The sequence below is a fragment of the Mytilus trossulus genome, chromosome 6, assembly GCF_036588685.1.
Source record: "Mytilus trossulus isolate FHL-02 chromosome 6, PNRI_Mtr1.1.1.hap1, whole genome shotgun sequence".
NCBI lineage: Eukaryota > Metazoa > Mollusca > Bivalvia > Mytilida > Mytilidae > Mytilus > Mytilus trossulus.
The window spans coordinates 19994591-20022574 of NC_086378.1; the positions used below are offsets into that span (position 1 = coordinate 19994591).

At 30.1% G+C, this 27984-nt stretch overlaps 2 protein-coding genes across 2 annotated transcripts in view; both read left to right on the forward strand.

The window, feature by feature from the left end:
- Positions 1 to 24784, forward strand: part of LOC134722395 (hemicentin-1-like) — a 147979-nt gene extending 123195 nt beyond the window's left edge. The window contains exons 17-21 of the mRNA XM_063586013.1: positions 21995 to 22074; positions 22581 to 22663; positions 22862 to 23001; positions 23434 to 23627; positions 24645 to 24784. Of these exons, the coding sequence (XP_063442083.1) occupies positions 21995 to 22074; positions 22581 to 22663; positions 22862 to 23001; positions 23434 to 23627; positions 24645 to 24784 (637 nt within the window). The remainder of the gene's footprint in view (positions 1 to 21994; positions 22075 to 22580; positions 22664 to 22861; positions 23002 to 23433; positions 23628 to 24644) is intronic.
- Positions 24785 to 24952: 168 nt separating this feature from the next.
- LOC134722396 (uncharacterized) lies at positions 24953 to 25450 on the forward strand. Its single transcript, XM_063586014.1, has one exon. The coding sequence runs from the start codon at positions 24953 to 24955 to the stop codon at positions 25448 to 25450; it is 498 nt and encodes a 165-aa protein (XP_063442084.1).
- Positions 25451 to 27984: the final 2534 nt, after the last annotated feature.

A 27984-nucleotide genomic window follows, 5' to 3' on the forward strand; every position in this document is an offset into this window, starting at 1 on the left:
TTTAAATTTAAGAGTTTATCTGAAATTGAGGGTAAATTATATGGACTTCCAATTACCGTTTCGATCCCTAACATCACTGAAGAGACAGATATTGTCGAAATCTAGATCTGGTGTCTAAAAAAAATATTGACACCTTGTGTTTGTGGCATAGCATCTTGGCCACAAGTTTATTCAGTTTTCTGTTTAATATTAAATTTATATTAAGATCCATTTTGTTACATCTTGTGATCAATTTTATTTGGCAATCGCCAATGGCAGCTGTCAGCAGGGTTTAAGAACATCAGTTGTACGACCTGTTAGTCAAATGCGTTTTGTTAAAATATACTTTTTCACTTTTTTTGGTCTTTTGGAAAATGTTGTTTGTGCTGTTTTAGACCCTTCTACAACGAAATTTGTTTTACATGCACACGTATAAAAATTGCGGTTTTTATCCAACGCAATCATAGGTTTGAACGTAGTTTTCAATTTAGACTTGTTTATATTTTTTCGTTTGGGCTTGTATCATATTTTCCCACCGGTTTATATGATCCGTTCATCCTATATTGACTCTTAAAATTTAAGAGTTTATCTGAAATTGAGGGTAAATTATATGGACTTCCAATTACCATTTCGATCCCTAACATCAATGAAGAGACATATATTGTCGAAATCTAGATCTGGTGTACAAAAAAAATATTGACACCTTGTGTTTGTGGTATAGCATCTTGGCCACAAGTTTATTCAGTTTTCTGTTTAGTATTAAATTTATATTAAGATCCATTTTGTTACATCTTGTGATCAATTTTATTTGGCAATCGCCAATGGCAGCTGTCAGCAGGGTTTAAGAACATCAGTTGTACGACCTGTTAGTCAAATGCGTTTTGTTTAAATATACTTTTTTACTTTTTTGGTCTTTTGGAAAATGTTGTTTGAGCTGTTTTTAGACCCTTCTACAACGAAATTTGTTTTACATGCACACGTATAAAAATTGCGGTTTTTATCCAACGCAATCATAGGTTTGAACGTAGTTTTCAATTAAGACTTGTTTATATTTTTTCGTTTGGGCTTGTATCATATTTTCCCTCCGGTTTATATGATCCGTTCATCCTATATTGACTCTTAAAATTTAAGAGTTTATCTGAAATTGAGGGTAAATTATATGGACTTCCAAGTACCGTTTCAACCCCTAACATCACTGAAGAGACATATATTGTCGAAATCCAGATCTGGTGTACAAAAAAAAATATTGACACCTTGTGTTTGTGGCATAGCATCTTGGCCACAAGTTTATTCGGTTTTCTGTTTAGTATTAAATTTATATTAAGATCCATTTTGTTACATCTTGTGATCAATTTGATTTGGCAATCGCCAATGGCAGTCATGCAGCAGGGTTTAAGAACATCAGTTGTACGACCTGTTAGTCAAATGCGTTTTGTTTAAATATACTTTTTCACTTTTTTGGTCTTTTGGAAAATGTTGTTTGTGCTGTTTTTAGACCCTTCTACAACGAAATTTGTTTTACATGCACACGTATAAAAATTGCGGTTTTTATCCAACGCAATCATAGGTTTGAACGTAGTTTTCAATTTAGACTTGTTTATATTTTTTCGTTTGGGCTTGTATCATATTTTCCCTCCGGTTTATATGATCCGTTCATCCTATATTGACTCTTTAAATTTAAGAGTTTATCTGAAATTGAGGGTAAATTATATGGACTTCCAATTACCGTTTCGATCCCTAACATCACTGAAGAGACAGATATTGTCGAAATCTAGATCTGGTGTCAAAAAAAATATTGACACCTTGTGTTTGTGGCATAGCATCTTGGCCACAAGTTTATTCAGTTTTCTGTTTAATATTAAATTTATATTAAGATCCATTTTGTTACATCTTGTGATCAATTTTATTTGGCAATCGCCAATGGCAGCTGTCAGCAGGGTTTAAGAACATCAGTTGTACGACCTGTTAGTCAAATGCGTTTTGTTTAAATATACTTTTTCACTTTTTTTGGTCTTTTGGAAAATGTTGTTTGTGCTGTTTTTAGACCCTTCTACAACGAAATTTGTTTTACATGCACACGTATAAAAATTGCGGTTTTTATCCAACGCAATCATAGGTTTGAACGTAGTTTTCAATTTAGACTTGTTTATATTTTTTCGTTTGGGCTTGTATCATATTTTCCCACCGGTTTATATGATCCGTTCATCCTATATTGACTCTTAAAATTTAAGAGTTTATCTGAAATTGAGGGTAAATTATATGGACTTCCAATTACCATTTCGATCCCTAACATCAATGAAGAGACATATATTGTCGAAATCTAGATCTGGTGTACAAAAAAAATATTGACACCTTGTGTTTGTGGTATAGCATCTTGGCCACAAGTTTATTCAGTTTTCTGTTTAGTATTAAATTTATATTAAGATCCATTTTGTTACATCTTGTGATCAATTTTATTTGGCAATCGCCAATGGCAGCTGTCAGCAGGGTTTAAGAACATCAGTTGTACGACCTGTTAGTCAAATGCGTTTTGTTTAAATATACTTTTTTACTTTTTTGGTCTTTTGGAAAATGTTGTTTGAGCTGTTTTTAGACCCTTCTACAACGAAATTTGTTTTACATGCACACGTATAAAAATTGCGGTTTTTATCCAACGCAATCATAGGTTTGAACGTAGTTTTCAATTAAGACTTGTTTATATTTTTTCGTTTGGGCTTGTATCATATTTTCCCTCCGGTTTATATGATCCGTTCATCCTATATTGACTCTTAAAATTTAAGAGTTTATCTGAAATTGAGGGTAAATTATATGGACTTCCAAGTACCGTTTCAACCCCTAACATCACTGAAGAGACATATATTGTCGAAATCTAGATCTGGTGTACAAAAAAAATATTGACACCTTGTGTTTGTGGTATAGCATCTTGGCCACAAGTTTATTCAGTTTTCTGTTTAGTATTAAATTTATATTAAGATCCATTTTGTTACATCTTGTGATCAATTTTATTTGGCAATCGCCAATGGCAGCTGTCAGCAGGGTTTAAGAACATCAGTTGTACGACCTGTTAGTCAAATGCGTTTTGTTTAAATATACTTTTTTACTTTTTTGGTCTTTTGGAAAATGTTGTTTGAGCTGTTTTTAGACCCTTCTACAACGAAATTTGTTTTACATGCACACGTATAAAAATTGCGGTTTTTATCCAACGCAATCATAGGTTTGAACGTAGTTTTCAATTAAGACTTGTTTATATTTTTTCGTTTGGGCTTGTATCATATTTTCCCTCCGGTTTATATGATCCGTTCATCCTATATTGACTCTTAAAATTTAAGAGTTTATCTGAAATTGAGGGTAAATTATATGGACTTCCAAGTACCGTTTCAACCCCTAACATCACTGAAGAGACATATATTGTCGAAATCCAGATCTGGTGTACAAAAAAAAATATTGACACCTTGTGTTTGTGGCATAGCATCTTGGCCACAAGTTTATTCGGTTTTCTGTTTAGTATTAAATTTATATTAAGATCCATTTTGTTACATCTTGTGATCAATTTGATTTGGCAATCGCCAATGGCAGTCATGCAGCAGGGTTTAAAAACATCAGTTGTACGACCTGTTAGTCAAATGCGTTTTGTTTAAATATACTTTTTCACTTTTTTGGTCTTTTGGAAAATGTTGTTTGTGCTGTTTTTAGACCCTTCTACAACGAAATTTGTTTTACATGCACACGTATAAAAATTGCGGTTTTTATCCAACGCAATCATAGGTTTGAACGTAGTTTTCAATTTAGACTTGTTTATATTTTTTCGTTTGGGCTTGTATCATATTTTCCCTCCGGTTTATATGATCCGTTCATCCTATATTGACTCTTTAAATTTAAGAGTTTATCTGAAATTGAGGGTAAATTATATGGACTTCCAATTACCGTTTCGATCCCTAACATCACTGAAGAGACAGATATTGTCGAAATCTAGATCTGGTGTCAAAAAAAATATTGACACCTTGTGTTTATGGCATAGCATCTTGGCCACAAGTTTATTCAGTTTTCTGTTTAATATTAAATTTATATTAAGATCCATTTTGTTACATCTTGTGATCAATTTTATTTGGCAATCGCCAATGGCAGCTGTCAGCAGGGTTTAAGAACATCAGTTGTACGACCTGTTAGTCAAATGCGTTTTGTTTAAATATACTTTTTCACTTTTTTTGGTCTTTTGGAAAATGTTGTTTGTGCTGTTTTTAGACCCTTCTACAACGAAATTTGTTTTACATGCACACGTATAAAAATTGCGGTTTTTATCCAACGCAATCATAGGTTTGAACGTAGTTTTCAATTTAGACTTGTTTATATTTTTTCGTTTGGGCTTGTATCATATTTTCCCACCGGTTTATATGATCCGTTCATCCTATATTGACTCTTAAAATTTAAGAGTTTATCTGAAATTGAGGGTAAATTATATGGACTTCCAATTACCATTTCGATCCCTAACATCAATGAAGAGACATATATTGTCGAAATCTAGATCTGGTGTACAAAAAAAATATTGACACCTTGTGTTTGTGGTATAGCATCTTGGCCACAAGTTTATTCAGTTTTCTGTTTAGTATTAAATTTATATTAAGATCCATTTTGTTACATCTTGTGATCAATTTTATTTGGCAATCGCCAATGGCAGCTGTCAGCAGGGTTTAAGAACATCAGTTGTACGACCTGTTAGTCAAATGCGTTTTGTTTAAATATACTTTTTTACTTTTTTTATCTTTTGGAAAATGTTGTTTGAGCTGTTTTTAGACCCTTCTACAACGAAATTTGTTTTACATGCACACGTATAAAAATTGCGGTTTTTATCCAACGCAATCATAGGTTTGAACGTAGTTTTCAATTAAGACTTGTTTATATTTTTTCGTTTGGGCTTGTATCATATTTTCCCTCCGGTTTATATGATCCGTTCATCCTATATTGACTCTTAAAATTTAAGAGTTTATCTGAAATTGAGGGTAAATTATATGGACTTCCAATTACCGTTTCAACCCCTAACATCACTGAAGAGACATATATTGTCGAAATCTAGATCTGGTGTACAAAAAAAATATTGACACCTTGTGTTTGTGGTATAGCATCTTGGCCACAAGTTTATTCAGTTTTCTGTTTAGTATTAAATTTATATTAAGATCCATTTTGTTACATCTTGTGATCAATTTTATTTGGCAATCGCCAATGGCAGCTGTCAGCAGGGTTTAAGAACATCAGTTGTACGACCTGTTAGTCAAATGCGTTTTGTTTAAATATACTTTTTTACTTTTTTGGTCTTTTGGAAAATGTTGTTTGAGCTGTTTTTAGACCCTTCTACAACGAAATTTGTTTTACATGCACACGTATAAAAATTGCGGTTTTTATCCAACGCAATCATAGGTTTGAACGTAGTTTTCAATTAAGACTTGTTTATATTTTTTCGTTTGGGCTTGTATCATATTTTCCCTCCGGTTTATATGATCCGTTCATCCTATATTGACTCTTAAAATTTAAGAGTTTATCTGAAATTGAGGGTAAATTATATGGACTTCCAAGTACCGTTTCAACCCCTAACATCACTGAAGAGACATATATTGTCGAAATCCAGATCTGGTGTACAAAAAAAAATATTGACACCTTGTGTTTGTGGCATAGCATCTTGGCCACAAGTTTATTCGGTTTTCTGTTTAGTATTAAATTTATATTAAGATCCATTTTGTTACATCTTGTGATCAATTTGATTTGGCAATCGCCAATGGCAGTCATGCAGCAGGGTTTAAGAACATCAGTTGTTCGACCAGTTAGTCAAATGCGTTTTGTTTAAATATACTTTTTCACTTTTTTGGTCTTTTGGAAAATGTTGTTTGTGCTGTTTTTAGACCCTTCTACAACGAAATTTGTTTTACATGCACACGTATAAAAATCGCGGTTTTTATCCAACGCAATCATAGGTTTGAACGTAGTTTTCAATTTAGACTTGTTTATATATATATATATATATATATATAACCGGTAAATGGCTTGTTGGGGTAATTCGGAACAAAAGCGTATGAATGGTACGTTGTGGCTAAATAATTAACAAGGCTGAATATAATGTTAACTTTGATAAATTATCAAAAACTAAATAATTGCTGATGACTAATGAATTTTTATCATGTAAATGTGACTTTTTTTTTTTTTAAGTATGTACTCAATTAAACGCTAGTTTATATATACATGTGTTATTGCACCAAAGTGAATTACACCAAAGTTTTTCAATCATATATAACAAGGTTTTACTATTTTTTGGAGTGTTGGGTTAATTGACGGGTGAATTGCAATATTGACCTGAAAACTATTTTTAAATTAACCTGTATCTTTTTATAGATATACTATCAAAACAAATCTGAATTATTGTCTGTGTTCATATTTTGATCATTACGTTATGAATAATTAATTATTAATTACTATATTTACTGTTAACATTATTTTGTTTATGCATCATTTGTCTTAGAAACGTAAACAAGATCAAATATCAATATCTCAAGCCGTGAAGGATAGAAATCGACTTTATACAATTTGACGTCAAACAGAGTAATTTTAGATTTCTGATAAAGTTTACATGGTCTTCACTTTTTAATAGTTGCGTACGTTTTATTAAATAAGTTTTTATATCTTTCTCCATTTAGTATCACATTTTTAGTCTTGAACTTTTAATAGTCTGTCTGCTATATAACTGCATTTTTAATCTGATTAAAATAGGATTGAGGCTGACATGTATATCATTTAAAATAAAACCGAGATGAGATTAAAATACAGGGGGTGGTAGGGGATGGGTCAAAGTTCTGATAAAAGTTTAATTACAAAATGCCGAGAAGCGTTCACAAAAACCGCATTATCCCTTATATTTAATGTAACTTCCCCTGCATCTTGTTCTTTTTTAATTATGTCTTTCTCAATGTGAAGAATCATTATTCGCTTACAATAATGCATTGTTTTCATTCAGTATAGATACGTGTTTTCATTTTTATTACACGTTCTATATATTGAACCATAGTTGTATTTTGTAGTTTTTGGGTTATTTTTACATCATACTTTAAACAAAGTGAAAGTACGATCTATTATTGTAAAATATATTTTTAATTTTGTTTTGGTTACTTAACATCCGTCAAGAAATAATTGTGTAGTTATGTTGAATCAAAGCAACAATTAATTGGTATCAAAAACACTTTTCATGGTTAATAAAGAAATTTGGCCATTGTAAAACATTAATTACCTCAACCATGGAGCAAAGGTTATGTTTTTTGCTTTTTAGTTTATTTTTTTTATTCTTTTTAACCATTTTAAATACTTAAGCTCTAACTATCTAAAGTATTTCATTGTTCATTTGCATTTGAAAGAATCAAAACAGAACAAATATTACAAACATGGTCGATCACCACTTTCATATGAACTTTCTTCTTAAAAAAGTAAGGCGTAAGGCAAATGTCTTAATATATTGTTCCGGTTTCAAGAATGTAAGTTTTCCTTTATTAGCAAACTCTGCATGTCTTTCATTTCTGATTGGATATGCCTTTTTATTTTAATTAAACATGTTTTTGTAAATAACCCTCGGAAATAACCTAAGAACAATATATGCTTCAATATGAAAATATTTTCTAGTGCGTATAAGCAATTAATTATCTATATACTACACTGTTGTATTAGTAAAATGCTTATCATTGAAGGCAGCATTATGTTTTATATTAAAGAAGATTAAGGTTCGTGCAACCAAAAATTGATAAACATAAGTTGGTATTTGGCTTAAGGTTGATAATTTTTTTATCAATAAAAGGGACCTTTGGGTGATTAAATAGGTAAATATGGGACCTTTGGGCGAATTCAAAAATAAAAAAAAAAGTTTCTTCATCGGAATTATTTCTTTCCAATATTCTATTTAATTATTAGTATTGTATCAAAAAGGGACAATAATATGTTCTTCATTTGTCACTTGTTATTTAAGGTAACTTTGTCTTTATTTTTCGAACACCACCTTCGTATGACCCTTTCTTCTTAAAAGGGTATGGCGTGAAGGCAAATATTTTGATTCATTGTTCAGCTTTTAAGATGGTGAGTTTTCCTTTATTAGCAAACTCTCCATGTTTTCTATTTCTAATTGGATATGATTTTGTATTTAAATACAACATTTTTGTGTAAATAACTTAAGAACAATCTATGCTTCAATATGAAAACATATGCTAGTGCGTATAAGCAATTAATTATCTGTTTACTACACAATTATATTAGTTAAATGCTTATCATTAATGGCAGCATAATGTTTTATATTAAAGCAGGTTAAAGTTCATGCAACCAAAATTGATCAACATAAGTTGGTCTTTGCCTTAAGGATGATAATTTTTTGATAAATGAAAGGGACCTTTTGGTGAATAAAATTGGTAAATATGGGACCTTTGGGCGAATTCAAAAATAAAAAATAGTTTCTTCATCGGATTTTTTTTTCCAATATTCTATTTAATTATTAGTATTTTATCAAAAAAAGGACAGTAATATGTTCTTCATTTGTCACTTGTTATTTAAGGTCACTTTGTGTCTTTATTTTTCGAAAACCACTTTCATATCAACTTTCTTCTTAAAAGGGTACGGCGTAAGGCAAATATCTTGATTCATTGTTCCGCTTTCAAGATGGTGAGTTTTCCTTTATTAGCAAACTCTGCATGTCTTTCATTACTGATTGGATATGCCTTGTTATTAAAATAAAACATTTTTGTGTAAATAACTAAAGAACAATCTATGCTTCAATATGAAAATATTTTCTAGTGCGTATAAGCAATTAATTATCTATATATTACACTGTTATATTAGTAAAATGCTTATCATTGAAGGCAACATTATGTTTTATATTAAAGACGGTTAAAGTTATTGCAACAAAAATTGATAAACATAAGTTGGTATTTGCCTTAAGGTTGATAATGTTTTGCTCAATTAAAAGGACCTTTGGGTGAATAAAATAAGTAAATATGGGACCTTTGGGCGAATTCAAAAATAAAAAAAAGTTTCTTCATCGGAATTATTTCTTTCCAATATTCTATTTAATTATTAGTATTGTATCAAAAACGGGCAATAATATTTTCTTAATTTGTCACTTGTTATTTAAGGTAACTTTGTGTCTTTATTTTTCGAACACCACCTTCATATGACCCTTCTTCTTAAAAGGGTATGGCGTGAGGCAAATATTTTGTTTCATTAGTCCGCTTTCAAGATGATCAGTTTTCCTTAATTAGCAAACTCTCCATGTTTTCTATTTCTAATCGGATATGATTTTGTATTTAAATACAACATTTTTGTGTAAGTAACTTAAGAACAATCTATGCTTCAATATAAAAACATATTCTAGTGCGTATAAGCAATCAAATAATTATCTGTTTACTACACAATTATATTAGTTAAATGCTTATCATTAATGGCAGCATTATGTTTTATATTAAAGAAGGTTAAAGTTCATGCAACTAAAATTGATAAACATAAGTTGGTCTTTGCCTTAAGGATGATAATTTTTTGATCAATAAAAGGGACCTTTGGGTGAATAAAATAAGTAAATATGGGACCTTTGGGCGAATTTAAAAAAATAAAAAATAGTTTCTTCATCGGAGTTATTTCTTTCCAATATTCTATTTAATTATTAGTATTGTATCAAAAAAGGACAATAATATGTTCTACATTTGTTACTTGTTATTTAAGGTAACTTTGTGTCTTTATTTTTCGAAAACCACTTTCATATCAACTTTCTTCTTAAAAGGGTACAACGTAAGGCAAATATCTTGATTCATTTTTCCGCTTTCAAGATGGTGAGTTTTCCTTCATTAGCAAACTCCGCATGTCTTTCATTACTGATTGGATATGCCTTGTTATTTAAATACAACATTTTTGTGTAAATAACTAAAGAACAATCTATGCTTCAATATGAAAATATTTACTAGTGCGTATAAGCAATTAAGTATCTATATACTACACTGTTATGTTAGTAAAATGCTTATCATTGAAGGCAACATTATGTTTTATATTAAAGAAGGTTAAAGTTATTGCAAAAAAAAATGATAAAAATAAGTTGGTATTTGCCTTCAGGTTGATAATGTTTTGATCAATTAAAAGGACCTGTGGGTGAATAAAATAGGTAAATATGGGACCTTTGGGCGAATTCAAAAATAAAAAAAGTTTCTTCATCGGAATTATTTCTTTCCAATATTCTATTTAATTATTAGTATTGTATCAAAAAAGGGCAATAATATTTTCTTAATTTGTCACTTGTTATTTAAGGTAACTTTGTGTCTTTATTTTTCGAACACCATTTTCATATGAACTTTCTTCTTAAAAGGGTACGGCGTAAGGCAAATATCTAGATTCATTGTTCTGCTTTCAAGATGGTGAGTTTTCCTTTATTAGCAAACTCTGCATGTCTTTCATTAGTGATTGGATATGCCTTCTTATTTAAATAAAACATTTTTGTGTAAATAACTAAAGAACAATATATGCTTCAATATGAAAATATATTCTATTGCGTATAAGCAATTAATTATCTATTTACCACACAATTAGATTCGTAAAATGCTTATCATTAATGGCAGCATTATGTTTTATATTAAAGAATGTTAAAGTTATTGCAACTAAAATTGATAAACATAAGTTGGTATTTGCCTTAAGGATGATAATGTTTTGATCAATTAAAGGGATCTTTGAGTGAATAAAATAGATAAATATGGGACCTTTGGGCGAATTCAAAAATAAAAAATAGTTTCTTCATCGGAATTATTTCTTTCCAATATTCTATTTAATTATTAGTATTGTATCAAAAAAGGACAATAATATGTTCTACATTTGTTACTTGTTATTTAAGGTAACTTTGTGTCTTTATTTTTCGAAAACCACTTTCATATCAACTTTCTTCTTAAAAGGGTACGGCGTAAGGCAAATATCTTGATTCATTGTTCCGCTTTCAAGATGGTGAGTTTTCCTTTATTAGCAAACTCTGCATGTCTTTCATTACTGATTGGATATGCCTTGTTATTAAAATAAAACATTTTTGTGTAAATAACTAAAGAACAATCTATGCTTCAATATGAAAATATTTTCTAGTGCGTATAAGCAATTTTATTATCTATATACTACACGGTTATATTAGTAAAATGCTTATCATTGAAGGCAGCATTATGTTTTATATTACAGAAGGTTAAAGTTATTGCAACTAAAATTGATAAACATATGTTGATATTTGCCTTAAGGTTGATAATGTTTTGATCAATTAAAGGGACCTTTGGGTGAATAAAATAAGTAAATATGGGACCTTTGGGCGAATTCAAAAATAAAAAAAAGTTTCGTCATCGGAATTTTTGTTTCCTATATTCTATTCAATTATAGTATTTTATCAAAAAAGGACAGTAATATGTTCTTCATTTGTCACTTGTTATGTAAGGTCACTTTGTGTCTTTATTTTTCGAAAACCACTTTCATATCAACTTTCTTCTTAAAAGGGTACGACATAAGGCAAATATCTAGATTCGTTGTTCCGCTTTCAAGATGGAGTTTTCCTTTATTAGCAAACTTTGGATGTCTTTCATTACTGATTGGATATGCCTTGTTATTAAAATAAAACATTTTTGTGTAAATAACTAAAGAACAATCTATGCTCCAATATGAAAATATTTTCTAGTGCGTATAAGCAATTAATTATCTATTTACCACACAATTTTATTAGTTAAATGCTAATCAGTAATGGCAGCATTATGTTTTATATTAAAGAATGTTAAAGTTCATGCAACTAAAATTGATAAACATAAGTTGGTATTTGCCTTAAGGATGATATTTTTTTTATAAAGAAAAGGGACCTTTGGGTGAATAAAATAGGTAAATATGGGACCTTTGGGCAAATTCAAAAATAAAAAAATAGTTTCTTCATCGGAATTATTTCGTTCCAATATTCTATTTAATTATTAGTATTGTATCAAAAAAAGGACAATACTATGTTCTACATTTATTACTTGTTATTTAAGGTAACTTTTTGTCTTTATTTTCCGAACACCACTGTTATATCAACTTTCTTCTTAAAAGGGTACAGCGTAAGGCAAATATCTTGTTTCATTTTTCCGCTTTCAAGATAGTGAGTTTTCCTTTATTAGCAAACTATGCATGTCTTTCATTACTGATTGGATATGCCTGGTTATTTAAATAAAACATTTTTGAGTAAATAACTAAAGAACAATCTATGCTTCAATATGAAAATATTTTCTAGTGCGTATAAGCAATTAAGTATCTATATACTACACTGTTATATTAGTAAAATGCTTATCATTGAAGGCAGCATTATGTTTTATATTAAAGAAGGTTAGTTAAAATTATTGCAACTAAAATTGATCAACATAAGTTGGTCTTTGCCTTAAGGATGATATTTTTTTTTATAAATAAAAGGGACCTTTGGGTGAATAAAATAGGTAAATATGGGACCTTTGGGCGAATTCAAAAATAAAAAATAGTTTCTTTATCGGAATTATTTCTTTCCAATATTCTATTTAATTATTAGTATTGTATCAAAAAAAGACAATAATATTTTCTTAATTTGTCACTTGTTATTTAAGGTTACTTTGTGTCTTTATTTTTCGAACACCACTTCCATATGAACTTTCTTCTTAAAAGGGTACGGCGTAAGGCAAATATCTAGATTCATTGTTCCGCTTTCAAGATGGTGAGTTTTGCTTTATTAGCAAACTCTGCATGTCTTTCATTAGTGATTGGATATGCCTTCTTATTTAAATAAAACATTTTTGTGTAAATAACTAAAGAACAATATATGCTTCAATATGAAAACATATGCTAGTGCGTATAAGCAATTAATTATCTGTTTACTACACAATTATATTAGTTAAATGCTTATCAGTAATGGCAGCATTATGTTTTATATTAAAGCAGGTTAAAGTTCAGGCAACTAAAATTGATAAACATAAGTTGGTCTTTGCCTTAAGGATGATAATTTTTTGATAAATAAACGGGACCTTTGGGTGAATAAAATAGGTAAATATGGGACCTTTGGGCGAATTCAAAAATAAAAAATAGTTTCTTCATCGGAATTATTTCTTTCCAATATTCTATTTAATTATTAGTATTATATCAAAAAGTGACAATAATATGTTCTTCATTTGTCACTTTTATTTAAGGTCACTTTGTGTCTTTATTTTTCGAAAACCACTTTCATATCAACTTTCTTCTTAAAAGGGTACGACGTAAGGCAAATATCTTGATTCATTTTTCCGCTTTCAAGATAGTGAGTTTTCCTTTATTAGCAAACTCTGCATGTCTTTCATTACTGATTGGATATGCCTTGTTATTCAAATAAAACATTTCTGAGTAAATAACTAAAGAACAATCTATGCTTCAATATGAAAATATTTTCTAGTGCGTATAAGCAATTAAGTATCTATATACTACACTGTTATATTAGTAAAATGCTTATCATTGAAGGCAGCATTATGTTTTATATTAAAGAAGGTTAGTTAAAATTATTGCAACTAAAATTGATCAACATAAGTTGGTATTTGCCTTAAGGTTGATAATGTCTTGATCAATTAAAGGGACCTTTGGGTGAATAAAATAAGTAAATATGGGACCTTTGGGCGAATTCAAAAATAAAAAAAAGTTTCTTCATCGGAATTATTTCTTTCCAATATTCTATTTAATTATTAGTATTGTATCAAAAATGGACAATAAATATTTTCTTCATTTGTTACCTGTTATTTAAGGTAACTTTGTGTCTTTATTTTCCGAACACCACTTTCATATCAACTTGCTTCTTAAAATGATACGGCGTAAGGCAAATATCTTGATTCATTTTTCCGCTTTCAAGATGGTGAGTTTTCCTTTATTAGCAAACTCTGCATGTCGTTCATTTCTAATTGGGTATGCCTTTTTATTTAAAAAAAAACATTTTTGTGTAAAAAAATAAAGAACAATCTATGCTTCAATATGAAAATATAATTATTCTAATGCGTATAAGCAAGTAATTATCTATGAACTTCACTATTATATTCGTAAAATGCTTATCATTAATGACAGCATTATGCTTTATATCAAAGAAGGTTAAATGTCATGCTACAAAAATTCATAAACGTAAGTTGGGCATTACCTTAAGTTTTGCAGTTTTTTTTATAAATAAAAGGGACCTTTGGGTGAATAAAATAAGTAAATATGGGACCTTTGGGCGAATTCAAAAATAAAAAATAGTTTCTTCATCGGAGTTATTTCTTTCCGATATTCTGTTTAATTATTAATGTTGTATCAAAAAAGGACAATAATATGTTCTTCATTTGTCACTTGTTATTTAAGGTAACTTTGTGTCTTTATTTTTCGAACACCACTTTCATATGAACTTTCTTCTTAAAAGGGTACGGCGTAAGGCAAATATCTAGATTCATTGTTCCGCTTTCAAGATGGTGAGTTTTCCTTTATTAGCAAACTCTGCATGTCTTTCATTAGTGATTGGATATGCCTTCTTATTTAAATAAAACATTTTTGTGTAAATAACTAAAGAAAAATATATGCTTCAATATGAAAATATATTCTATTGCGTATAAGCAATTAATTATCTATTTACAACACAATTATATTAGTTAAATGCTAATTATTAATGGCTGCATTATGTTTTATATTAAAGAATGTTAAAGTTATTGCAACTAAAATTGATAAACATAAGTTGGTCTTTGCCTTAAGGATGATATTTTTTTGATAAATAAAAGGGACCTTTGGGTGAATAAAAAAGGTAAATATGGGACCTTTAGGCGAATTCAAAAATAAAAAATAGTTTCTTCATCGGAATTATTTCTTTGCAATATTCTATTTAATTATTAGTATTGTATCAAAAAAGGACAATAATATTTTCTTAATTTGTCACTTGTTATTTAAGGTAACTTTGTGTCTTTATTTTTCGAACACCACTTTCATATGAACTTTCTTCTTAAAAGGGTACGGCGTAAGGCAAATATCTAGATTCATTGTTCCGCTTTCAAGATGGTGAGTTTTGCTTTGTTAGCAAACTCTGCATGTCTTTCATTAGTGATTGGATATGCCTTCTTATTTAAATAAAACATTTTTGTGTAAATAACTAAAGAACAATATATGCTTCAATATGAAAACATATGCTAGTGCGTATAAGCAATTAATTATCTGTTTACTACACAATTATATTAGTTAAATGCTTATCATTGAAGGCAGCATTATGTTTTATTTTAAAGAAGGTTAGTTAAAATTATTGCAACTAAAATTGATCAACATAAGTTGGTATTTGCCTTAAGGTTGATAATGTTTTGATCAATTAAAGGGACCTTTGGGTGAATAAAATAAGTAAATATGGGACCTTTGGGCGAATTCAAAAATTAAAAAAAGTTTCTTCATCGGAATTATTTCTTTCCAATATTCTATTTAATTATAAGTATTGTATCAAAAAAGGACAATAAATAATTTCTTCATTTGTCACCTGTTATATAAAGTAACTTTGTGTCTTTATTTTCCGAACACCACTTTCATATCAACTTTCTTCTTAAAATGATACGGCGTAAGGCAAATATCTTGATTCATTTTTCCGCTTTCAAGATGGTTAGTTTTCCTTTATTAGCAAACTCTGCATGTCTTTCATTACTGATTGGGTATGCCTTTTTATTTAAAAAAAACATTTTTGTGTAAAAAAATAAAGAACAATCTATGCTTCAATATGAAAATATAATTATTCTAATGCGTATAAGCAAGTAATTATCTATGAACTTCACTATTATATTCGTAAAATGCTTATCATTAATGACAGCATTATGCTTTATATCAAAGAAGGTTAAATGTCATGCTACAAAAATTCATAAACGTAAGTTGGGCATTTCCTTAAGGTTTGCAGTTTTTTATAAATAAAAGGGACCTTTGGGTGAATAAAATAAGTAAATATGGGACCTTTGGGCGAATTCAAAAATTAAAAATAGTTTCTTCATCGGAGTTATTTCTTTCCGATATTCTGTTTAATTATTAATGTTGTATCAAAAAAGGACAATAATATGTTCTTCATTTGTCACTTGTTATTTAAGGTAACTTTGTGTCTTTATTTTTCGAACACCACCTTTATATGACCTTTCTTCTTAAGGAGATATGAACCTGACGAATTTGAATTTTCTGCGCAACTCAAACTGTCGGTAAAATACGAAACTTATTATTGTACAAATAAATAATAAATACAAAATTTATTAAACGATTGAATATATAGAAACTTTTGTTATAAATGAAAGTTGTTTTATTGTTGTTTTATGGAAATAATTTTGCGATCGCACGATTACGACATCGTTTAATTTCCGGCGCCATTTGTAAACAACAACAGTCGTCTGCTGTAACGTAACGTTGGTAGCTGCAGTGATGACAAGGATACGTAAGCATGGCTTCAAATCTAAAAGATATCTGAAGGTGTGGGAGAATCAACATGCCCGATGGACCAAAACATCGACTTACTCTAATGATCACAACTATTTTTCCAGTAAGTAATCCATTTGAATTTTGATTCCCGAAAAATACACGACAACATCAACACAAGTTTTACAACTACAGTATGAATAAATTATATACGTAAAATTATGTTGACCATAAAGATAATCTTTATATAGTATTAGTCCGAGATTGTTTTTACATCCAACGACTGTTTCGCCAAAAAATCTTGGACTGAGGGGCCCTCACTGACACTGGCCAGCTTGTGCAAGTTGTGGCAAAAAACCGTTGGACGTCAGAGCAATCTTGGACTAATGAGTTTTAATACCAGTAACTGAGTAAGGTTAACATTTGCCTTCAAGAATAAATGTCATGGACTAGCATGACAAGTCATATTTTAATTCCACTTTCAAAGGTCCTTTTCATTAAAAATCAAATACTTTCTCATAATCTTTATTAACTGTAAAAGTTGAAGTTAACCCCAGGATGTGAACTGGGATCAAGTCTGTTTCACGCCTTGTCAAAATAATTATGACTGGCAAGGCTATTTTTTTCTGGGACGCCTTCCTATGAGGTTGTCCCAAAAAAATTAAAATAGCATTGCCAGACCTTATAATTATTTGGACTATTTTGCTCAATAACCATGTGTATTGTCCTCCCTATGCCCATATAACCCTGCTCAGTCGCTCTGTAATTCTCCTATCAAGGCTTGAAAACAAGACCATGCATTATCAGCCACGTCACAATGTGAAAGGAGAAGTTATCAGGGATGTCACAATACAAGAGATGTTATCAAGCTTGCTTTTGTCAAGTGTAAAACTGTCTTAGGACGAGGGAAAAGACCAGTAACAGAACAATAACCAGATGCTCCGCAGGGCGTAGCTTTATACGACTGCAGAGGTTGAACCCTGAACGGTTGGGGCAAGTATGGACATAACATTCAAGCTGGATTCAGCTCTAAATTTGAATTGTGATTAAATAGTTGACACAGCATAGGTTTCTGAAACAGAATGAATGTGTTCTAATGAAATTAAAATTTTTGTTTTCTCTTAGAGCAATTCACTATGCTGTTGAATATTATTCCTCTCAAAAAAAAGTTTGAAGAAATTTTCTTTTTATTTATGAAATTTCAAATGAGAAAATTGAACCCAATTTTTTTAATCACATCCCCCTTTCCCTTATTCCAAAACTAATCTCAATTAAAATTTCTAATGGAGTTTGCAACAATTACTACTCATTTAAATACATCATAAAATATTAAGATGTAAAAAAACTGCTTGTTATCACTGAATGGTAAAGATTATTTTAATTTATCAGTTGGAAGTAAAAAGTGAATATACATTGTATATTGTATACATGACAAAGATTTAAGTTGATTCTGGACAAAGAAAGATAACTCCAAATAAAAAAAAATCTTACAATTAGATATTTCTTGCTTTCTTTTCTGGATAAAGAAAGATAACTCTAATTAAAAACAAAATTGCTATTTCACAATATTTTGCAATAAGATATTTCTTGCCATTGCGCAATACTGTGCAATTGAAAAGACTTGCTATTGCACAAAACTTAATATAATAATTTTAGATCCTGATTTGGACCAACTTGAAAACTGGGCCCAGAATCAAAAATCTAAGTACATGTTTGGATTCAGCATATCAAAGAACCCCAAGATTTCATTTTTTTTTTAAATCAAACTAAGTTTAATTTTGGACCCTTTGGACGTTTAATGTAGACCAATTTGAAAACAAGACCAAAAATGAGGAATCTACATACACAGTTAGATTTGGCATATCAAAGAACCCCATTTATTCAATTTTTGATGAAATCAAACAAAGTTTAATTTTGGACCCCGATTTGGACCAACTTGAAAACTGGGCCGATAATCAAGAATCTAAGTACATTTTTAGATTCAGCATATCAAAGAACCCAACCGATTAATTTTTTGTCAAAATCAAACTGTTCAAAATCAAAATTCCTAAACTGTTGGGACCAAAACTCCCAAAATCATTACCAACCTTCCTTTTATGGTCATAAACCTTGTGTTTAAATTTCATAGATTTCTATTTACTTATACTAAAGTTATGGTGCGAAAACCAAGAAAAATGCTTATTTGGGTCCCTTTTTGGACCCTAATTCCTAAACTGTTGGGACCTAAACTCCCAAAATCAATACCAACCTTCCTTTTGTGGTCATAAACATTATGTTTAAATTTCATTATTTTCTATTTACTTAAACTAAATTTATTGTGCGAAAACCAAGAATAATGCTTATTTGGGCCCTTTTTTGGCCCCTAATTCCTACACTGTTGAAACCAAAACTCCCAAAATCAATCCCAACCTTTATTTTGTGGTCATTAACCTTGTGTCAAAATTTCATAGATTTCTATTAACTTAAACTAAAGTTATAGTGCGAAAATCAAGAAAATGCTTATTTGGGCCCTTTTTGGCCGCTAATTCCTAAAATGTTGGGACCAAAACTCCCAAAATCAATACCAACCTTCCTTTTGTGGTCATAAACCTTGTTATAAAATTTTATAGATTTCTATTCTCTTTTACTAAAGTTAGAGTGCGAAAACTAAAAGTATTCGGACGACGACGACGACGACGCAGACGACGACGCCAACGTGATAGCAATATACGACGAAAAATTTTTCAAAATTTGCGGTCGTATAAAAAGATAATCAAGTTTTCTTCTTTAATATAAATCGATATCATAAAATATCAGCCACTCGACATAATGAGAAACATTCATAGGATCCAGGGGGGCCCAGGCCCCCCCTTTTGTGGGAAAAATTTGGTTGATTATATAGGGAATCATTGAAGCATGACTGGAGCAGGCCCCTCTTAGGTCAGTCAGAGGCCCCCCCCCCCCTTAGGAAAAGTTCTGGATCCGCCACTGACATTTAGATCATTCGCTCCACTCACTCGTAAAAAAGGTTCACTTTGTGGCTTGTGGCTGATATTTTAAAATATCAATGTCACATTGTGTAGAAAACCCCATAATCTATACGTACCACACACCTTTGCGCCCTACGTCCATTCGCGCCTTACATATTTGCACCCAATCTTTGTTGAAATTCCAGTTGAATTATTAGATATATTTTTTCATATGTATATATATTCCCTAAAAAAATTATATATATTTCCAGAATAAAATTGTGTCATAAGAGACATATCAAATGTTGTTTATTTTTTATCAAATGATGATTAATTATTAAATGTTATTTATGTACATGTATGATAGCTGTTAATTGGTTAAAGCTTAATTTGGTCTCTTGCTTTGATATAAATACTGCAGATAGGTATAAGAAACACATTGTAGGGTGTGAACATGTATAGGGTGCAAACAGACCTGAAAATCATGATTGTTTTTTATCTCCTTTTATGTTAATACTGTAGCCAGGTATGAGTAAAACATTGAAGAATTTAAATGAAAAACATAAAAGATCGCAATACAAAAAAAAACCTGTCATAATAACACTTTATTTTGAAGAAATGAACAAAAATTATTTATACCAATATACTTTATACCAAAACTCAATTACTTAATTATTATAAATCACAAAACCAATAAAAAGTGTGCAAAAGGACTTTGGGTGCAAACATGTAGGGTGTGAAAGGGACAAACATAAATGGACGTAAACATATTTTTGGGTGAACAGATCTGGATTCGATGTACATGTATAGGACACAGGGAAATAAAATCATAGAATTGACTGAGTATGCAGAACGAATGACTTGCACAAATTTGAACTCCTTCTTTATTCTAGATCTAGATAATCCAAGCCTCCTTTCCCTACCCAAAAAAAAATTGTTGCTCCGGTACAAATGTTAAAATTTACATAAGAACATTTATTCAACGTTTATGCGTGTCTCCACCATTTTAAGACGGGATATATTGTACTTATTTATCACTTACGGGAATATATAATTTCACTTCGGGGGGGGGGGGGGTTTAATGCTACCAATCAAATCATTTTATCAAAATTTAATACTAACACAGGTTGTTGGGGAAAATATGGATTCAAAATATTTGTATTTGTCATCTGCCTGACCAAAATATGTGTTTAGGAAATAAATCTCTTTGAATTTAAATAGAAATGTTGCCTAAAATTATTTGTCTAGGGGTGGGGAGCATGATTGATAAAAATAGCTAGTAATAATCATAATAATAAATATATTCTATTAAAATCTGTAAATACATAACATATATAACACATAAAATTTTATACAATTGAAAGTGCATCATCCGATTCTAATAAACATGATAAAAACAAAAACAAAAATTTCTGATTATTAAAACTAAGCTACTTCCAATAACAAGGCTTTATATGGGTGGGTCTTTATTATAGGTTTGACTTTCTTGATTTGAATTCAATGAAATTTTGTAACTTTTTGAACAGTTTATATGTAATGTATGTATATATATATACTAGTCTCCTTTTGGGGGTTTGACAACAAAACGAAGCTTATATTTGTAATATATATCATGTAACCAGACTTAAAATAATTTTCTTTATTCTATGTTTATTGCCACAGTGCACAAAGAAAACCTGACAAAAACAAATTGAAAGAGGGAGGACATATATTTTAATAAATTTACAGAAAAGCCTTTCAAATATGTACATGTACTTTTGTATGAAACATTGTATGTTTTATTTTTAAATTTCATATGACTTTAATTTAAGACAACAGTTGCATGTAAAATGTTGACATACCCCAAGACTAAACCTTCATACGTATTGTCTATTATAATAACTCCTGAACTTATATGGATCTCTCCGTCATTGTATCTTTTATTATTCATTTATGTTTACGATTAATGACACCAATAATGATGTGACTGTAATGGTAATGGTGACTGTAATGAGACAACTCTCCACAAGAGACCAAAATAACACAGAAATTAATAACTACAGGTCACTGTGCAGCCCCTCGACAATGAGCAAAGCCCATACCGCATAGTCAGCTAAAAAAGGCCTGAAATGACCATGTAAAACAAATCAAACAAGAAAATAAACAGCCTTATTTTACATTAAAAAAAATCTACGAAAACCAATATGTAACACATAAACAAATGACAACCACTGAATTACCGGCTCCTGACTTGGGACAGGCACATACATACTTAATATAGGTGGGGGGATGGCTTTTGATCATGTTAGTTTGATCCTAATCCTCCCCCTAACCTTGGGCAGTGGTATAACAGTACACTATAATAAGCATTGATTGAATTTAAATTTTTCATGCACTGTAAAAAAATAAGAAACACATTATTTTCATTTTTCAGTAACTGAGACCTTCAGTTTTCATTATAAAAATTTGGAATGTGACTTCAAGTTATTTAGATTTCTAACATTTGACTAAATGATTTGTTCCAATAATGCTTATGGTTAATATGGGTTTGGACACAAAGACAATATATTTCTGACTACGATTGACGATTTCATTTGATTTATACAATCTTTGACATCTCCAGTTACATTTTATATTATGTTTAGTTTATTTACTAGTACTTTTATAAATTACAGAAAGAAGGGTACACTTGTGGTTGCTGTAGATGCAGGATGGCAGAAAAGAGGAAGTGGTAGAGCATATGACAGCAAATCAGGTATAACTAGACACCACCAGTTATAAGAATGAAAATAGACATTGACATAACATCATATAACAGATAACACCAAGAAACAAAATAAAACAAGATGGTCTTTCATGTCAAATGTTTATATCTTTCTAGTCAGGTTGAGTCAATGAACTGTTATGAGGTCAAATATCAATTAAACAAGCATTAACTACATGTACAAATATGCCATTTGGAAATGATGAATAGTTGTCGTATTGGCTATTGCTGATCATAACTCATTTCCTTATTTTTGTCAAGCCTGAGACTTTTGTTGCAGAAAGCTAAAAATAGGGATAGTGAGTTGGCATTTGCGGTGAATATAAATATATATACACGCAAATAAATGAATCCACAGTATATTCATTAGAGCCCTACTTGAAAAGTGGGCAGTACATAGTGTTTGTGGTGTCCTTGTGTCCAGCCATGGCCATCTGTCTGAAGACATAGCAGATTTGCATATTTCCCAACCTTTTTTATAACAACAACTTTTTAAGAGTTATGGGACTTTGACTGTGGCTCATCAAATTCAAATAAACATCCAAGGCAAATATCTTTGTATGTAGAAGCAGCATATATTGTAAAGATTAGAACTTATCTGAAAACTTTACATAATGCTGACATACCACCTCAGTCTTGTTTTTGTAGGTCAGCATTCAAAAGAATAATTGCTCTTGTAGTGTAGATCTGTTTACTTAGCTCTTATTATTTTGTTTTTTGTAAGAAAAAATAGTTTTATATAAATATGAAGTCTTATTTGTTATTTTTCATTTTTCAGGTTAATAAGAAGTTGGGTCTTTCACCAGGTTACCATACTCAGCGCCTTGCCAGATTAAGAGATTATCAGCGATCAAAGCAGAGGGCATTGGCAACTACAAGAGCATTTAAAAGAAAACGACTGGAAAAGAAGGCTAAGATGTAATTAATGTATATTTTATTTCAAAATATAACCCATTTATTTACCTGTGTATAAGAAAAATAATAATGTCCAATGAAAAACCATATTTTTTCATTGTGGAATAACCTTTACAAAACCACATCTATTGAATAACCTTATTTTTCAAAGTGGAATAACCCTTGAAAAGTACAACTTCTAGCAATTAACCTCAAAAGCCTCTTTTAACTCATAGATTAATACTGAAACACCATATATATATATTTGCTTTTTTCGTTTCCATAAAATCAGTAAAAAGCTTGTATTGAAATTAAATTTGATCTTTTTATAACTTTAATGGGAGTTTTCAAGACAAATAATATTTAACATTTATAGCATAAGACCCAAATGGTAAAAAATATAAAAATTGGGTAACTATTTTTCTTGATAATTGAAATAAATCTTATTTCATTTAGGCACCAAAAGCTTGCATCTGCAGAAGTCAGAGAAGGTGTCTCCTATCAAACAGGATGTTCTCTTGATGCAGCAATATCTGATGATATTCAGTCTATTCCTGCACCAGTTATTACTCCAGAATATCTTCCTTTGGAACCAAAGACCTTGAATGACAGTTGCATGACATACGTTGATGTTGAAACAACAGGACTTGGTAAGGATTACTTATTATGACAAAAGTATTTAAGATTTGAATACCTTTTTTTTGTAGATTTACTGGGGTGTAAAAGAATTGTCTGAAGTACTTTTTGGAGAAGCACAGATTTGCTTCATTCTAAAAATATGTTCACAGTAAATGCCTTTACAACCCTATAAATTACTAAAAAAAACATTCATTAATAATAACATACTATTTTGTAAGGATCATGAAAAGAATTTTTTTTCCCAGTTTTTTCTTTTATTCACCTGTGCACTTTATTGTGAAAGCCAGTGTCATCAGGAAGTTACATTTCATTTTGAAATAAAGGTTACTTTTAGAATGATGAGAGATTATTGTTAACCAATTAAAATAACGTGTTACAAATGTATAATGAAACATACATGTAATGTTATTATATAGATATGAGTAGACGTGGTATGAATGCCAATGTGACAACTCTCCATCTAAGTCTTTAACATGGAGCCTTTGCTCATACTGGACAACAAGCTATAAAGGACCCAAAAATGACTAGTTTAAAACCAATGTCATGTATATTTGAGATCTACAAAAACATTGTTTTTTTGGTGGTTTTTTTCATTGGCTTAATTTGAAAACAATTGTTTGAATTACAGAAATTTAAAGGATTCTTCTAATACAGAACTTTAATGTCAACCCAACTTTTCAAAACAGAAGTTCTTGTTAAAAATGTGGAAGGAGGGTGAAAGAACAGAGGTGGGCAACTGATCAACATAGATCACTGTGACATACATTTTACACTTCATCACATTTTTGCTGTATTCAATGTTCAAGTTCATATATAAGAATCTAGACTATATTTGGTAGAATCAAGCAACCTTGCATGAAGATGCATCAGGGATAGATGGTCAGCTTCAAATCTAAATTGGGTTGCTGTTACTGACATTTGATGCTTCTAAACTCATGACAATATTTTAAAAAAGGTGGTAACTAATGCTAAATGAATTTGTTTAACAGGTAACTTTGAACCTCTAGATTATATTGTTTTTATTTCAGGCAGAGATTCTCACATAATACAGTTGTCTGCTGTCAACAGCCAAAACACTAAATTCAATAGATACATAAAACCAGCTAGACCAATATTACCCCAAGCCTCAGAAGTGACTGGTTTGAAGTTTCAAAATGGGAAAATGTAACATGACGATAGAGAAGTTCAGAGTATTGGAATTTCTAATGCCTTAACAGCTTTTATTCTCTTTCTGAAAGAAATTCATAACACCGTACTTGTTGGGCATAACTCCAAAATTTTTGATGTTCCAATATTAATTAATGCACTTGAAAAAAATGGTCTACTTAATAACTTTATGTCATCAGTGAAAGGATTTATTGACACATTTCCTCTTTTCAAAGAGTGTATACCAAATCAACCGTCATATTCACAGCCAAAAATTTATAACACTTTATTTGGTGAACTGTATAGCGCTCATGATTCAATGGAAGATGTTGTTGCTCTACGTCGCTTATTTGAGAAAATATCGCCTAGTCTTGTATTGAAATCCAAATTCTCTGGCACTTATGAATCTGTAATGCAGTTGTATCAACACAGAAACTGTACAAAAGGTTTGCTTACAACACTGAGACCTCTAACAAATAGCAAAACTATAACGAACTGTTTGGCAACGAAAATTGCTAGCAGTGGATTAGGTCTAAGCCATCTTAAACTGGCACATAAAAGAGACCGACAACAAGGAATAGAGAATCTATTTACAGAACTATGTGGACATCCATCAAAAGCTCGTGTTACAAAGTCAAAAAAAATAATACAGGCAACATCAACCTATCTGAATGACTTGGAGGAATGAATTGTAATATACACATGTAGATAAAGTTTTATTGACAAAATAGACTACTAAGCAAAGCTGCTTTATTTTTTATTTATGGTTGATTTTTTTTACTATATATCAAAATTTATATGAAAAAAAAGAAATTGTAATTCGAGTATAAAGGGTGGTGTCATAAAATAATGACCCCTTAAAGGCAGGAAAATATATCCTATCATATGGGTAATAAGGGTACTTTTTTTTTTAACTTTACAAATCTACTGTACACTACTTATGCTGTACATAAAAGAATATGATTGCAGACCAAAAGTGTAAAGGGAAGATAACCAATGTTACATCTCTAAAAGGGGGTTATACTCTGTCTCATTCCTAATTTATATAGTTAAAAGGGGGGGGGGGCTTTTTTATCTGCATCTTAGGCAAATACCATTCAAATACCAAAGAATGTCCTGCTGGATCTTTCTTGCCTAACATATACTTTTTTTCTGTCTTTAGAAAATATCCAAAAAAAAATCATACATCAAGTAAAGCAGAATTATACAAACATTTACAAGGAAATGTTTGAATATTCAGATTTAAAATTATTTCTTTGGACAAAGATAGAAATATAATATTTTATTCCCAATAATTTGGACATAAGTTTTCTAAAAATAAAAAATTAAAAACAAAATAGTGAAAAGTACGGGAAAAATTTCCCTCCAAATTTCCACTATATAACCAGTCAAAAAATTCCTGCCATCTTTTGGCTTGAGTTGATATTTTAGGTTTACTAAATTTATCCTTAGGGCAAAGTAACCACAATTTATAGGTAAAATCTTTTATACTTCTATTATGTACTGTCTTCTGCAGCATTATTAGGTGGGCAAGCTCATCATAATTTGAGAAGGTAAAGTTATATTTTTTCTGTTATTGTAACTTTTTTTCCAAATCATGTACCCATACTTTTTTTTCTGTAATAATTTAACTTACTGTAAAGGCTTTAATATGATAACAAAAAAAAAGTAGATTAATTATTCCAAATTATATTTTATGTCATTTATATAGGCCATGGTTGTTATAAAATCAGTGAAAATTTAGTAAATTTGGAAATTCTGGAATATCTTATTTGAACAAGTTTGTGTAATCTCATATTATTTTGTTATTTACCTGATGCTGATGTTGTTGACATGTGAATACTACCAATAAATTAATTTCCAACAAATGCATTTACTCTTTTTTGTTGAATTATACCCTAATATCCTTCTTATGAGAATATACACAAATATGGTATATTCAGAGGTCGTTGCCATGGCAACGGTGTCATGTACATGCCAATTTTATTTTATTTTTCTGACAATGGATATTGTCCCTTTGAGTACATACCCTTTCTATGTTACTTTAATTATTATTTTGTCAGGTTCATATCACCTCAAAAGGGTAAGGCGTGACGCAAATGTCTTGATTCATTGTTCCGCTTTCAAGATGGTGAGTTTTCCTTTATTAGCAAACTCCGCATGTCTTTCATTACTGATTGGATATGCCTTGTTATTTAAATAAAACATTGTTGTGCAAATAACTAAAGAACAATCTGTGCTTCAATATGAAAATATTTACTAGTGCGTATAAGCAATTAAGTATCTATATACTACACTGTTATATTAGTAAAATGCTTATCATTGAAGGCAACATTATGTTTTATATTAAAGCAGGTTAAAGTTCATGCAACTAAAATTGATAAACATAAGTTGGTATTTGCCTTACGGTTAATAATGTTTTGATCAATTAAAGGGACCTTTGGGTGAATGAAATAAGTAAATATGGGACCTTTGGGCGAATTCAAAAATAAAAAAGTAGTTTCTTCATCGGAATTATTTCTTTCTAATATTCTATTTAATTATTAGTATTGTATCAAAAAAGGACAATAATATTTTCTTTGTTATTTAAGGTAACTTTGTGTCTTTATGTTTAGAACACCACTTTCATATGAACTTTCTTCTTAAAAGGGTACGGCGTAAGGCAAATATCTAGATTCATTGTTCCGCTTTCAAGATGGTGAGTTTTCCTTTATTAGCAAACTCTGCATGTCTTTCATTAGTGATTGGATATGCCTTCTTATTTAAATAAAACATTTTTGTGTAAATAACGAAAGAAAAATATATGCTTCAATATGAAAATATATTCTATTGCGTATAAGCAATTAATTATCTATTTACCACACAATTATATTAGTTAAATGCTAATCATTAATGGCTGCATTATGTTTTATATTAAAGAATGTTAAAGTTATTGCAACTAAAATTGATAAACATAAGTTGGTCTTTGCCGTAAGGATGATATTTTTTTGATAAATAAAAGGGACCTTTGGGTGAATAAAAAAGGTAAATATGGGACCTTTTGGGCGAATTCAAAAATAAAAAAATAGTTTCTTCATCGGAATTATTTCTTTCCAATATTCTATTTAATTATTAGTATTGTATCAAAAAAGGACAATAATATGTTCTACATTTGTTACTTGTTATTTAAGGTAACTTTGTGTCTTTATTTTCCGAACACCACTTTCATATCAGCTTTCTTCT